Source organism: Chiloscyllium plagiosum, unplaced genomic scaffold (assembly GCF_037043375.1).
Source record: "Chiloscyllium plagiosum isolate Xiang-an unplaced genomic scaffold, Cpla_swu_hap1 HiC_scaffold_6, whole genome shotgun sequence".
NCBI lineage: Eukaryota > Metazoa > Chordata > Chondrichthyes > Orectolobiformes > Hemiscylliidae > Chiloscyllium > Chiloscyllium plagiosum.
The window spans coordinates 55,822,657-55,838,308 of record NW_028270144.1 but is presented as its reverse complement, the minus strand read 5'-3'; the positions used below and the strand labels follow the sequence as shown (position 1 = coordinate 55,838,308).

General features: G+C 43.8%; 1 protein-coding gene across 1 annotated transcript in view; it reads left to right on the top strand.

The window, feature by feature from the left end:
• The window catches only part of LOC122551133 (piwi-like protein 4), a 161,072-nt gene that overhangs the window by 131,112 nt on the left and 14,308 nt on the right, over positions 1–15,652 (top strand). Inside the window, exon 16 of the mRNA XM_087987788.1 lies at positions 8,145–8,298. Coding sequence (XP_087843914.1) covers positions 8,145–8,298 — 154 coding nt within the window. The remainder of the gene's footprint in view (positions 1–8,144; positions 8,299–15,652) is intronic.

Here is a 15,652-nt window from a genome sequence, read left to right as displayed (position 1 = left end):
GGGTTGTTTTCATTGGAGAAAAGAAGGTTTAGGGGTGACTTGATAGAGGTGTACAAGATGATTAGGGGTTTAGATAGGGTCGACAGTGAGAATCTTTTTCCACGTATGGAGTCAGCTATTACAAGGGGGCATAGCTTTAAATTAAGGGGGGGTAGGTATAGGACAAATGTTAGGGGTCGGTTCTTTACTCAGCGAGTCGTGAGTTCATGGAATGCCCTGCCAGTAGCAGTGGTGGACTCTCCCTCATTATGGGCATTTAAATGGGCATTGGATAGGCATATGGAGGATAGTGGGCTAGTGTAGGTTAGGTGGGCTTGGATCGGCGCAACATCGAGGGCCGAAGGGCCTGTACTGCGCTGTATTCTTCTATGTTCTATGTTCTATGTTCACCTTATCTCAGTTCCAACCCTCGGATTCAGCACCGCCCTCTTGACCTGCAAACTTCTTCCCGACCTCCTCACCCCCACCCCCTCTCCGGCCTATCACCCTTACCCTCACCTCCTTACCCCTATCGTATTCCCAGCGCCCCTCCCCCAAATTTCCTCCCCCCTACCTTTTATCTCAGCCCGCTTGGCACACCAGCCTCATTCCTGAAGAAGGGCTTATGCCCGAAACGTCGATTTTCCTGCTACTTGGATGCTGCCTGGCCTGCTGTGTTTTTCCAGCAACACATTTTTCAACCCCACATCCAAATCACTGATATGGATTGTGAATAGCTGGGGCCCAAGCACTGATCTATATAGTATCCTACTGGTCACAACCAGCGGGATTCATCTTTTTTTTCCCCCTAGAGTCTCCTTTCTGCCTATTAACCAATCCTTATTCCTTACTAGTATACCCTCAATCCCACTCACTTTAATTTTGTTTACTAATTTCTTTTGTGGAATTTCATCAAAGCCTTTGTAAAGTCCAAATAAATCAAATACGCTGATTTCCCATTGACTCTATTAGTAATATCCCCAAAAATTCTATCAGATTTGTAAACATGAATAAAAGAGAACTGCAGATGCTGGAGACCTGAAACTCAGCAGGCTTGGCAGCATCTGTGAAAAAAGCAGTGTTAACATTTTGACTTTCTGAAAAGTCACCAAAGTCTGCTTTCTTCAAACAGATGCTGCCTGACCTGCTGAATTTCACCAGCAATTTGTTTTTGTCCAACATGATTTCTCCTTCAGAAATCCATGTTGATTCTGACCAATTATTTTCTAAATATCCAATTATCACATTCATGAATAGTAGATTTTAATAGTTTCTCTGTTCCCTGCTAATGTCAAGCTAACCACCCAGGTTGATAGTGCTGTCATAAAGGCATATGGTGTGTTTGATTTTATTGGTGGAGGGGTTGAGTTTCGGAGCCGTAATGTCATGCTGCAAGTATAAAACGCGACTGCGGCTGCGCTTGGAACATTGTGTACAGTTCTGGTCACCCCATTACAAGAAGGATGTGAAAACATTGGAAAAGGTGCAGAGGAAATTTACCAGGATGTTGCCTGGCCTGGAGGGAAGGTCTTATGAGGAAAGACTGAGAGACTTGCGTGTGTTCTCATTGGAAGGATGCTAAGAGCGATTTGATAGAGACGCACAAGATGATCAGAGGATTAGATAGGGTAGACAGTAAAAGTCTTTTTCCTAGGATGATGTAATCATCTTGTACAAGGGGGCACAGCTATAGATTGAGGGGTGATAGATTTAAGATAGATGTCAGAGGCAGGTTCTTTACTCAGAGAATGGTAAGGGAGTAGAATGCCCTGCCTGCCAATGCAGTTAACTCATCCACATTAGGGAGATTTAAACAATCCTTGGATAAGCACATGGATGATGATGGGATGGTGTAGGGGGATGAACTTAGATTAATTCACAGGTTGGCGCAACATCGAATGCCTGTTTTGTGCTGTATTATTCTATATTCTGCAGGTGTGATCTATATGGACTTCAGTAAGGCGTTCGACAAGGTTACCCATGGCTCACTGATTAGCAAGATTAGATCTCACGGAATACAGGGAGAACTAGCCATTTGGATACAGAACTGGCTCAAAGGTAGAAGTCAGAGGGTGTGGTGGAGGGTTGTTTTTCAGACTGGAGGCCTGTGACCAGTGAAGTGCCACAAGGATCGGTGCTGGGTCTTCTACTTTTTGTCATTTACATAGCATGTAAATTTGCGAGCATAAGAGGTACAGTTAGTAAGTTTGCAGATGACACCAAAATTGGAGGTGTAGTGGACAGCGAAGAGAGTTACCTCAGATTACAACAGGATCTTGACCAGATGGGCCAATGGGCTGAGAAGTGGCAGATGGAGTTTAATTCAGATAAATGCAAGGTGCTGCATTTTGGGAAAGCAAATCTTAGCAGGACTTATACACTTAATGGTAAGTTCCTAGGGAGTGTTTCTGAAGAAAGAGAACTTGGAGTGCGGATTCATAGCTCCTTGAAAGTGGAGTCACAGGTAGATAAGATAAGATAATGAAGAAGGCGTTTGGTATGCTTTCCTTTATTGGTCAGAGTATTGAGTACAGGAGTTGGGAGGTCATGTTGCGGCTGTACAGGACATTGGTTAGGCCACTGTTGGAATATTGCGTACAATTCTGGTCTCCTTCTTATTGGAAAGATGTTGTGAAACTTGAAAGGGTTCAGAAAAGATTTACAAGCATGTTGCCAGGGTTGGAGGATTTGAGCTGTAGGAAGAGGCTGAACAGGCAGGGGCTGTTTTCCCTGGAGTGTCGGAGGCTGAGGGGTGACCTTATAGAGGTTTATAAAATTATGAGGAGCATGGATAGGGTAAATAGGCAAAGACTTTTCACTGGAGTTGGGGAGTCCAGAAATAGAGGGCATAGGTTTAGGGTGAGAGGGGAAAGATATAAAAGAGACCTACGGGGCAACGTTTTAACACAGAGGGTGGTACGTGTATGGAATGATCTGCCAGAGGAAGTGGTGGAGGCTGGTATAATTGCAACATTTAAGAGGCATTTGGATGGGTATATGAATAGGAAGGGTTTGGAGGGACATGGGCCGGGTGCTGGCAGGTGGGACTAGATTGGGTTCGGATAGCTGGTCGGCATGGACGGGTTGGACAGAAGGGTCTGTTTCCATGCTGTACATCTCTATGACTCTAGGTCAGTAGTTCCCTGTTCTCCTTCTTCATCCTTTCTTAAACAATGGAGCTACAATTGCAATTTTCCAGTCTGCATGCAGCTTTGCAGAATTAAGAAAGTTTTCAAAGATAATCACCGATACATTATCTCAGTAACTAGTTCTTTCAACACTTAAGGTCCTCGGGTCCCAGGGATTTGTCAACCTTCTGTCCCATTAATTTCCAGCATGCTATTTTTCTAATAATACTAATTTATGTTAGTTCCACACTCTCACTAGATCCTTTGATCTTAATTATTTCAGGGACAGCTCTTGTGTCTTCCTTTGTGAAGGTAGGCACAAAATACTGATTTATAGCTTCTCTGCATTTCTCTGTTTCCAAATATTAATTCTCCTGCAATGGTTTCGTGTTTGACTTTGGCATTATTTTTTTCCTTTCTCCACACCTTAAGAAGTTTTTGCATCTGTTTTTGTGTTTCATGGCAAATAAAGCTGGATGAAAGTTTCAGTTTCCAAATTACATTCTGGATGCCATTCAAGAGATACAGACAGTTGCACAAGCCATTTGGCATTTCCACTTCCTACTCCAGAAGAGTATCCACATGAACAGCACAAGATAGTGATCTTCCCCGAGTGGAAGCAATTCAGAATGATCTGCTCTGGTATGGTTGTGGAGATGAAGGGTGCCATCACGTACTATGATCAGAATCTTGTGTGACTGCTCATCAGGTGATCCTAAAGCTGAACAAAAATGCTGCAATTAAGATGTCTGAAAACAGCTATGCAGGTCATGTACTGACAGTGAAAAGAATTTAACCTGATCCCGACATGCAGTGATCAACAGCCACAGTCCAAAGATGTGCAGGTCAGGTGAATTGGCCATGCTAAATTGCCCATAGTGTTAGGTGCATTAGTCAGAGTGAAATGGGTCTGGGTGGGTTACTCTTTGGAGGGTCAGTGTAGACATGTTGGGCCAAAGGGCCAACTGTAGGGAATCTAATCTAATCTAAACTAATTAAAACAGATGTAAAAGCAGTGATTTGTTGGATTTGTTTAGCAAAATTCTTGCTTAATTCCTAGTCAGAGTTGGAACCTCTACACAATCTCACTGTTAAAAAAGTTCAGTGGTACTGAAACACAGGACAAGAACTAGATCTCAGAAGATTCAAACAATTGGTAATTTCAACTCCCCCCCCTCAACTCTTCTGGGTGAGTATCATGTTAATAGTGAAGTCATCTTGTGGGTATCATTACACCAACTAGGACTTGGAACAACCCTAACACAGCAAGGGAAAACAGCTGCATCTGAATTCTACATTTTAACTCAAATTCAATGTCCTATACACTCAAACAGTGCAAAATGCCAGGATGTGGCCTTTGCTTATAACTATTTTAATCAAACCATGTTTGGAAGTGTCAAATTGGTGTAGAATCAAATCACAAGCCAGTTCAAACCACCTTCCTCAAACTGTTTCTATATTACTTCATATTACTAAAAAAGTTACTTCATTTGAAGACATTCCATCTGTCCATGACAGACAAGCAAGGGAAATATATCTACGTTGTTGACATTCTGTTGAGAATGACAATTCCTTTGAAGTTGGTTGAGGATGCTAAAGCAGAGTGAAATCTTCCAGATTCAATTAAAGCAACAGCTGGGTTATGGATGTCATCAACCCAGCAAAGACATTAAATCTGACAGAGAAAAATCTTTTGTTTAGATTAGAGTGGTGCTGGAAAAGCACAACAGGTCAGGCAGCATCCGAGGAGCCAGAAAATTGACATTTCGGGTAAAAGCCCTTCATCAGAAATAGAGAAATATCTTGCTCAGTTCACACAAACAACCCAAATGCAACTGTCCATGTCTGCAGGAAATAGTGATGAAAAAATAGCATGAAAGCAGCAAGGATACTCCCATTATCAGAAGCAAGTATTGGGCAGAGATGAAGTGACAACCTGAGATGGCGTCTTTCATTTTTAAAAAAATGTAGCATTATTATCTCACAAGATGTGAAAAGAAATGCTGAAGCACACCCATGCAAGTCATCAAGGTACAGTACTGAGACTACTGTGAAGAAGATAAGAGAAGTGAGCCAAACATGAGCAATGAGTCAGGACAAATAAGCCAATGCAGTGCTTGTACCAGATAGCAAGCTAAGCAAACTAAAGAGCCATTAATGAAACATGCCACTTCAGACAGACCACAGGATGAAGTTTTGTGAAGATCTCTGTTCTCTTGCAGAAGCTGATTATTACAATCAATTACTAGTATGACTACTGGCAGTTAGATTAGTTGACACCAGTGACTTCCAGTGACATTGTAGAATGCATGGGCGGCACGGTGGCACAGTGGTTAGCACTGCTGCCTCACAGCACCAGAGACCTGGGTTCAATTCCCGCCTCAGGCGACTGACTGTGTGGAGTTTGCACGTTCTCCGTGTGGGTTTCCTCCGGGTGCTCCGGTTTCCTCCCACAGTGCAAAGATGTGCAGGGTCAGGTGAATTGGCCATACTAAATTGCCCATAGTGTTAGGTAAGGGGTAAATGTAGGGGTATGGGTGGGTTTCGCTTCGGCGGGTCGGTGTGGACTTGTTGGGCCGAATGGCCTGTTTCCACACTGTAATGTAATCTAATCATGAATATATACTTCAGTCATTACATTTTTAGATTGTGTTGAGTTACCATAGCCCACAATCAAAGAAAAATTCAGTCACTCAAAGCATTGGGAAATTCAACATCATTTATCTCCACTGTAACTTCTATCAAATGGAAAAGCTAGGATGGCAGTGTAAGTGATCATAAAATAATCAAGCATATCTAGCACAGATGAATACAAGGGAATCCTTGTGTAGAAAAAATGCAATCCCTTACTCCCAATTCCTCCGCCTGTGCTGCATCTGCTCTCAGGTTGAGTGATTCCATTCCAGGACATCCAAAACACAACAAGGATAGAATCCCCCTTGTCCTCACATTCGACTCCACTAATCTCCAAATACAGCGCATCATCCTCTGCCATTTCTGCCACCTACAATCAGACCCCAGCAACAAAAATATATTTCCCTCCCCATCCCTATCTGCATTCAGTAGAGACCATTCCTTCCACGACTCCCTCAGGTGGTCCATGCTCCGCACCACCCCTCTCCACACCTGGCACCTTCCCTGCTGCCACGGGAGGTGCAAAGCCTGTGTCTGTACCTTCCTGTCTCTCGCCTCCATTCAAAGCCACAAAAGGATCATTCCAAATCCAGCAGAGATTTACTTGCATATCCTCAAACCTCATTTGCTGCATCCTTTGTTCTCAAAGTGGTCTCCTCTATATCGGACAGATCGAGCACAAGCTTGCAGAACAGTTCACGGAACATCTCTGGTCCATACACTCCACCCAACACTAGCTTCTAGTGGCCATCCTTTTCAACTCTCCACCCCACTCCCCCAGTGTCCACTCTGGCCTCCTCCACTGCTTAAACAAGGCCACCTGCAAACTGGAGGAAGAACACGTTCTGTTCCGTCTTGTGAGCCTACAACCGCACAGCCTCAGATTAAATTCACCAGTTTCCAAATCTCCACTCCCAGCCCATCCCAGAACCAACCCTTATGACCTCGCCTACCTATTCATCTTCCTTCACACCTATTTGCTCTACCCTTCCCACCAACCTATGATAATCACCTCCTACCTGCATCCATTTATTGCCATCCTTCCTACCTTTCTCCCAGCCCCTCACCCCTTCTCATTTATTTCTCAGCATACTTCCCCTCCCCAGCCCTGATGAGGGGCGCTGCCTGAAATATTGACTCTGTGGGATTGTAGACTCAATGCAGTTGTAGGGGTGGAGAAGCCCAAATTTCAGCCAAGTGGATCTTCAGTGTTGTTGCTGTTGAAATCTTGATGAACAAGGTGTGCAATCCTTTAAAGATAACCCAGAGTGTGTCTTTTCATCAGATGCTACCAAGATCGGTACTCTTATTGGCCATTGCATGTCAACATTGGCTGGGCCTCATATCTTCAACTCATTAATTGACTGCCAGTCAAATGATCATGATCAATTGTCTGCATTCTGATTGTATGGCAGCGGTGCCCACTTCTGGGTCCACACTGGAAATTCATATTGTGCAAATTAAGTTCAGTTTCCTTCGGTCTTTTTCTTTTTTAACCACACACGGATCAAAATATGAATGTTAATAAAGAGACATAATTTGTGATCTCTGATCCTGAACATTGAGGCTGCAGTATATATTAAACCATGACCTATGCTAACCTTTTAGTGCATCTCCCCTGAGAATACTTGGTGTTAACACTGGATTCCCATAGCAAGTACCATAAGTTTCCCATTCATCAAAAAAAAAATGAACTTATGGCTCACACATCATCTGAGGCATAAGTAAGGGCGGCACGGTGGCACAGTGGTTAGCACTGCTGCCTCACAGCGCCAGAGACCCGGGTTCAATTCCCGCCTCAGGCGACTGACTGTGTGGAGTTTGCACATTCTCCCCGTGTCTGCGTGGGTTTCCTCCGGGTGCTCCGGTTTCCTCCCACAGTCCAAAGATGTGCAGGGTCAGGTGAATTGGCCATGCTAAATTGCCCGTAGTGTTAGATAAGGGGTAAATGTAGGGGTATGGGTGGGTTGCGCTTCGGCGGGCGGTGTGGACTTGTTGGGCCGAAGGGCCTGTTTCCACACTGTAAGAAATCTAATCTAATCTAAGGTAGATAGCAAAGGTCTTCCCTAGGGTTGGGGAGTTCAAAACTTGATGACATAATTTTAAGATGAGAGGAGTAGGGTTAAAAGGGGCAACTTTTTCACACATGGTGTTTCATATGTGGAATGAACAGCCAGAAGATGTGGTAAATGCAGGTACAGTTACAATATTTAAAAGATATTTGGACAGCTACGTGGATAGGAAAGGTTTAGAGGCATAAGGACCAAATGCAGGGAAATGGGATGGGATGAATGAGTTGGACTAATGGGTCTGTTTCCATACTGTGTAACTCTAGCTTTATTTAAATGTTTTACAAGTCTGAACTTGATTATGTCTTTTGATGATTAATATGTTATTTTATAGGTGCTCTAAGTAAATGGCTTGAAGTGAATCATGTACTGCCTAGCCGTATTGTTGTTTATCGTGTTGGTGTCGGGGATGGGCAACTAATGACATTAGTTGACTATGAAGTGCCCCAAATATTGGACAGCTTCAAGATGGTTGACTCAGACTACAGGTAAGGTGTAATCATTTTTTTTTGTCAGAAATGCTACACGTGTAAGCAGTGAGCTCTAGAAATTACAATGACCATTTATATAAATACAAAGGTGCTAATATGTATGTGCATTGTCATAAAGGAAATATGCATTATTATTATCTATTCATTTCCTGTGATTTAAAGAATAAAATGTATATGAGCTATATGGATTTATAATTGCAATTGCAATTAGTTGTGATGTAGGATAATTCACACAAATAGTAATTTATTGTCTTGGTAATTGAGGGAAACATAGTCCACTTTATAGAATATTCTTCGCTGTTTCTCAAAATAAATGCCATGGGATCTTTTATATCCACCTGAACGAACAGGTGGCAAACTAGCTTAATCTCGTCTGAAAGATGGTACTTCAACTAAGATTCCATATAGATTTGTTGTAAATGTTTTACTTATGCTAGCAAAACATCAGCCACTTAATATCATTCATGACTAATGTGATACAATCATAGAGCTGTACAGCACGGAAGCAGACCCTTTGGTCCAACATATCCGTGTCGACAAGACATGCAAAATAAACCTAGTCTCATTTGCCAGCATTTGGCCCATAATGAGATGAGCAGTGAAGAAATACATGAGATAACACACTGAAAGATTCGGTTTGTGGAACATCCCAAAATTGACACTTAGCTAATTTTTGGTAAAATTTAGCCCATACATTTTATATGTGCATGCAAATTGCCATTTTATATATTGAATTATTTGATCATCCAATCCTGGCAGCATCCTTGTAAATCTTTTATGATCTCTTTCAAGTTTCACAACATCCTTCCTATAACATAACAGAACTGAATGCAGTATTCTAAAAGTGGCCTAACCAATGTCCTTTACAGCTGCAACATGACCTCACAACTCCGAGACTTGTTGGCTGACCAATGAAGGCTAGCACACTAAATGCCTTTTTCACTGTCCTACCTACCTATGACTGTACTTTCAAGGAATTATGAACCTGCACTCCAAGGTCTCTTCATTCAGCAACACTCCCAGGATCTTACCACTAAGTGTACAAGTCCTGGCCTCATTTGCCTTTCCAAAATGCAGTACCTCACAATTAAAAATATTAAACTTTTTCTGCCACTCCTCAGCCCATCACCCTAATTGATCAAGATCCTGTTGTACTCTGAGGTAACTTTCTTCACTATCCAGAACACCTCCAATTTTTTGGTGTCATCTGCAAGCTTACTAACCATAACTCCTACGTTTTTCATATCCAAATCACTTATATAAATGGCAAAATGCAGTGGACCAAGCACCGATCCTTATAGCACAACACTGGTTGCAGGCCTCCAGTCTGAAAAGCAGCCATCCATCACCCTCTGTCTTCTACTTTCAAGCTAGTTCTGTGTCCAAATGGCTAGTTCTCCCTGTATTCCATGTGATCTAAGGAAGGTGTTTCCTAAGTACCACCAGAACATTACCTGCCCCACCAGGGTCCTGGACATTTTAGACCACTACCATACCACTGTGAAAGGTGCCTACTGCTCCATCCCCCGGCCTCTTTTCGGAAACTCCGACCACAATGCCATGTTTCTTCTCCTGGCTTACAGGCAAAAGCTCAAGCAGGAGACCCCTCGCGGATACAGGTCCAGTACTGATCGGAGGAGGCAGAGGATCAACACCGGTGCTGTCTGGAATCAGCTGATTGGGCCATGTTCAAACAATCCGCAGGTACCTTGGATGGGTATGCCACCACCGTCACAGATTTTATCGGAAAGCGTGTGAAGGATTGCATACTGAGGAAGTCAATGTTCCTCAACAGGAAACCCTGGATGAATCAGGACATACAGAACCTGCTAAACACCAGGTGTGAGGCCTTCAGATCAGGAGACCTACACAAATATAAGGAATCCAAGTATGACCTTCGCAGAGCCATTAAGATAGCCAAGGACCAATACTGGTCCAAACTAGAGACCCAGACAGACACCCGACAACAATGGCAGGGATTGAATGACATCTTTGGTGTCATTCATAGGCTAGATGTTATCTACCTAGACTTCCAAAAGGCTTTTGATAAGGTGCCTTTCAGGAGGCTGCTGAGTAAGGTGAGGGCCCTTGGCGTTCGAGGTGAGCTACTGGCATGGATTGAGGCTTGGCTGTCTGGCAGAAGGCAAAGAATTGGAATAAAACATTCTTTATCGGAATGGCAGCTAGTGACAAATGGTGTCCCGCGGGGTTCAGTGTTGGGGCCACAGCTGTTCACTTTCTACATTAATGATCTGGATGAAAGGACTGGAGGCATTCTGGTGAAGTTCACTGATGATACGAAGTTAGGTGGACAGGCAGATAGCACTGAGGAGGTGGGGAGGCTGCAGAAAGATTTAGACAGTATAGGAGAGTGGTCCAGGAAATGGCTGATGAAATTTCATCTGAGAAAATTGGAGGTCTTGCACTTTGGAAAAAAGTATACATGGACTATTTTCTAAATGGTGAGAAAATTCATAAGCCAAAGTACAAAGGGATCTGTGAGTACTAGTCCAGGATTCTCTAAAGGTTGACTTGCAGATTGAGTCCGTGATTGAGAAAGTGAAGGTAATGTTGTAATTTATGTCAAGAGGGTTGGAATGTAAATGCAGCGATGCGCTACTGAGACTTGATAAATCTCCAGTTGGGCCCCATTAAGAATATTATATCCAGTTTTGGGCCCCACACCTCAGGAAGGACATACTGGCACTGGAGGGTGTCCAGTGGAGTTTCACATGAATGATCCCCTGGAATGGTAGGCCTAATATACAAAAAACAGCTGAGGAGTTTAGAAGGTTGAGGGGAGATCTAATAGAAACTTACAAGATAATGCATGGATTAGAAAGGGTGGAGGCTGGGAATTTGTTCCTGTTAGGTGGGGATACTAGGACCCGTGGTCACAGCCTTAGAATTAGAGGGGGTCAGTTTAACTGGAAATGAGGAGAGGTTTCTTCAGTCAGAGCTGTGGGCCTGTGGAATTCATTGCCACGGAGTGCAGTGGGGGCCGTGACGTTAAATGTCTTCAAGGCAGAGATTGATAACTTCTTCATTTCGCAAGGAGTTAAGAGCTACAGGGAGAGTGCAGGTAAGTGGCTTGAAATGCCCATCAGCCATGATTGAATGGCAGAGTGGATTCGATGGGCCGAATGGCCTTACTTTCACTCCTAGGCCTTATGGTCTTATGAAAAAGGGACATTGCAAGATAGCAGACGATGACATATCCCTCCCAGATCGTCTGAACACTTTCTATGCTCGCTTTGAGCAAAATTTCGACAAAGAGGTAACAACTATGCCAACACGTCCTGATGAACCTATCCCAACAGTCACATCAGAGGTCAGATCAGTTTTACTTCATGTGAATCCAAGGAAAGCGATTGGACCAGACGGAGTACCAGGCATGCACAGATCAACTGACAGAGGTCTTCTCTGACATCTTCAACTTCTCCCTGCAGCAGGCCAGTGTCTCTGCCTGTTTCAAGAGGGCCAACATCATTGCTGTGCCTAAGAAGGCTCATGCACCAAGTCTCAATGACTACCGCCCAGTGGCCCTAACTGTGGTGATCATGAAGTGCTTTGAAAGATTGGTCATGGCATTAATCAACTTCAGCCTCCCCACTACTCTTGACCCACTCCAATTTGCCTATCGGGCCAACAGACCCACATCCAATGCCATATCACTTGCCCTTCACTCCTCCCTAGAACATCTTGACACCAAGAACAGCTATGTAAGAACTAACATTAGATTAGATTAGATTACTTACAGTGTGGAAACAGGCCCTTCGGCCCAACAAGTCCACACCGACCCGCCGAAGCGCAACCCAACCAGACCCCTATATTTACCCCCTCACCTAACACTACGGGCAATTTAGCATGGCCAACTCACCTAACCTGCACATTTTTGGATTGTGGGAGGAAACCGGAGCACCCGGAGGAAACCCACACAGACACGGGGAGAACGTGCAAACTCCACAGAGAGTCGCCTGAGGCAGGAAATAAACCTGGGTCTCTGGCACTGTGAGGCAGCAGTGCTATCCACTGTGTCACCGTGCTGCCCACTATTCTCATTGACTGCAGTTCAGCCTTCAATACTATTATCCCCTCGAGACTGATTACTAAACTTGTGGGCGGCACGGTGGCACAGTGGTTAGCACTGCTGCCTCACAGCGCTGGAGACCTGGGTTCAATTCCCGCCTCAGGCGACTGACTGTGTGGAGTTTGCACGTTCTCCCCGTGTCTGCGTGGGTTTCCTCCGGGTGCTCCGGTTTCCTCCCACAGTCCAAAGATGTGCAGGTCAGGTAAATTGGCCATGCTAAATTGTCCATCATGTTAGGTAAGGGGTAAATGTAGGGGTATGGGTGGTTTGCGCTTCGGCGGGTCGGTGTGGACTTATTGGGCCGAAGGGCCTGTTTCCACACTGTAAAGTAATCTAATCTAATCTAAACTTAGTGATCTTGGACTAAGTCCCACTCTCTGTAACTGGATCCTCAGTTTCCTGACCAACAGGCCACAATCAGTGAAGATTGGGGACAATATTTCATTCTCACTATCACTCAACACTGGAGCCCCCCAGGGCTGTGTACTCAGCCCTTACTGTATTCACTGTATACCCATGACTGTGTCACCAAATATCAGACTAATGCCATTTACAAGTTTGCTGATGACACTACCATAATTGGTCGAATCTCAGATGGTGATGAAACAGACTACAGACCTGGTAGAAGACCTGGAAAAATGGTGCACTGAGAACAACCTAGCTCTCAATGCCGGCAAAACCAATGAACTCATTATTGACTTTTGGCAGGATGTTACTCATGCCTTCCTACACATTAACAGCACAGAGGTGGAATGAGTGGAGAGTGTCAAGCTCCTGGGAGTGGTCATCAACAACAAGCTTTCTTGGACTCTTCATGTGGACGCACTGGTTACAAAGGCCCAACAACATCTCCTCTTCCTCAGGCAGCTGAGAAAATTTGGCATGAAGGCAAATACCCTTGCCAATTTTTATAGGTGCGCTATCGAGAGCATTCTGTCTGGATGTATCACTACCTCGTATGGCAACTGTACCATTCAAGATCGGGGACAGTTACAGAGAATGGTGAACTCAGCCCAGCAATCACAAAGGCCAACCTCCCATCTATAGAATCCATCTACCAGGCCCGCTGTCAAGGAAAGGCTGCCAGCATTCTCAAAGAACCATCCCACCCTGGCAATGCTTTTCTACAACCTCTACCATCGGGGAGAAGGTTCAGAACCCTGAACACACGCACCAGTCGGTTTTGAAACATTTTCTACCCTACTGTTAGAATACTGAATGGACTCACAAACTCTTAGCATTCGCCTGTACTTGTGTTTTGGTTTTTGCCGCTGTTTACCTATTATTTACTTATCTATGCTATTTAACTATGTTATCTGCCTGTATTGCTTGCAAGACAAAGTATTCTTTTACATATGACAATAAATTCAATTCAATTCAAGATCTAGCCTTGCTAGCCAGTCTACCATGAGGAACCATGTCAAACACCTTAGTGAAGCCCATATAGATTACATTCGCTGCTCTGCCTTCATCAATGCGCTTCATTACTTCAAAAAAGCTCAATCAAGTTCATGAGACATGATTTCCCACACACAAGTCCATGCTGACTATCCTTACTCAGTCCTTGCCTTTCCAAATACATGTAAATCCCGTCCCTCAGGAATCCCTCCAACAGCTCACCCACCATTGGTGTCAGGCTCACTGGTCTATAGTTCAGGTTGGAAGTTTGCTCACTGAGCTGGTAGATTTGTTCTCAGACGTTTTGTCCCCATGCTAGGTAACGTCATCAGTGAGCCTCCGATGAAGTGCTGGTGTTCTGTCTCACTTACTATTTATGTGTCTTGATCTGTTGTGGTGGATGATATCACTTCCAGATCTGTTTCTGAGAGGTTGATAAATGGGGTCCAAATCTATATGTTTGTTAATAGAGTTCTGGTTTGAATGTCAGGCCTGTAAGAACCCCCGTGAATGTCTCTATTTAGCCTGTCCCAGAATGGATATATTGTCCCAGTCGAATGGTTTCCCCTCTTCGTCTGTGTGTATGGTTACTAGTGATAGTTGATCATGTCTTTTACATGAGCACCAATTGCCACCAAAATTGACCCCATTTACTAATCTGTCAGAAAAACAACTAGAAATGACATCACCCACCACAACAGACCAAGACACATAAGTAGCAATCAGGACAGAACACCAACGCTTCATCGGAGGCTCACTGTTACCTAGCATGGTGACAATGTCTGAGAACAAATATACCAGCTCAGTGAGTAAACTTACAACCTGATCCACAACCTGAGCTATAAATTGGTCTAAGTTCCCTGGATTTTCCACACCACCTTTCTTAAATAGTGGCACCATATTAGCCAACCTCCAGTCTTCCAGCACTTCACCTGTGACTATCGATGATGCAAGGGGCCCAGAAATCACTTTCCTAGCTTCCCACATGGTTCTAGTGTACACCTGATCAAGTCCTGGGGATTCTCCTGTGGTTCCACACATAGCCTGCCTTGCTGATCTTTGAAGAGTCCTATTCTCTCCCTAGTTACCATTTCATCCTTAATGTATTTGTAAAATCCCTTTGGATTCTCCTTACCCCTATTTGCCTAAGCTATCTCATGTCCCCTTTTTTTGTCTTCCTGATTTCCCTCATAAGTATATTCCTACTGCCTTTATACTGTTCTAGGGATTCACTGGATCTCTGCTGTCTACACCTGACATTTGCTTCCTTCTTTTCTTGACCAAAATCTCAATTTCTCTGGTCATCCAGCATTCCCTACACGTACCTGCCTTGCCCTTCACCCTAACCGGAACATTTTGCGTCTGGACTCTATCTCATTTTTAAAGGCTTCCCTTTTTCCAGCCATCCCTTCACCTGTGAATATCTACTCCCAGTCAATTTTTGAAAGTTCTTGCTTAAAACTGTCAAAATTGGCCTTCCTCCAATTTAGAACTTTAACTTTTAGATTCATCAGTATTTAAAAACTAATAAATCATGGTCCCTGGCCCCAACGTGCTCCCCCACTAACAACTCAGTCACCTGACCTATCTTATTTCCAAAGAGGTTTTGTACTTTCTCTAGGTATGTCCACATACTGAATCAGAAACTTCTCTTATATACACTTAACAAATTGCTCTCCATCCAAATTCTTAACACTATGGCAGTCCCAGGCTGTATTTGGAAAGCTAAAATCCTCTACTCCATTATTCTTACAGATAACTGAGATCTCATTTGTTTCTCAATTTCCTGCTGACTATTGAGAAGTCTATAGTACAATCTCAATAAGGTTATCGTCCCTTTCTTATTTCTCAGTTCTAGTCGAG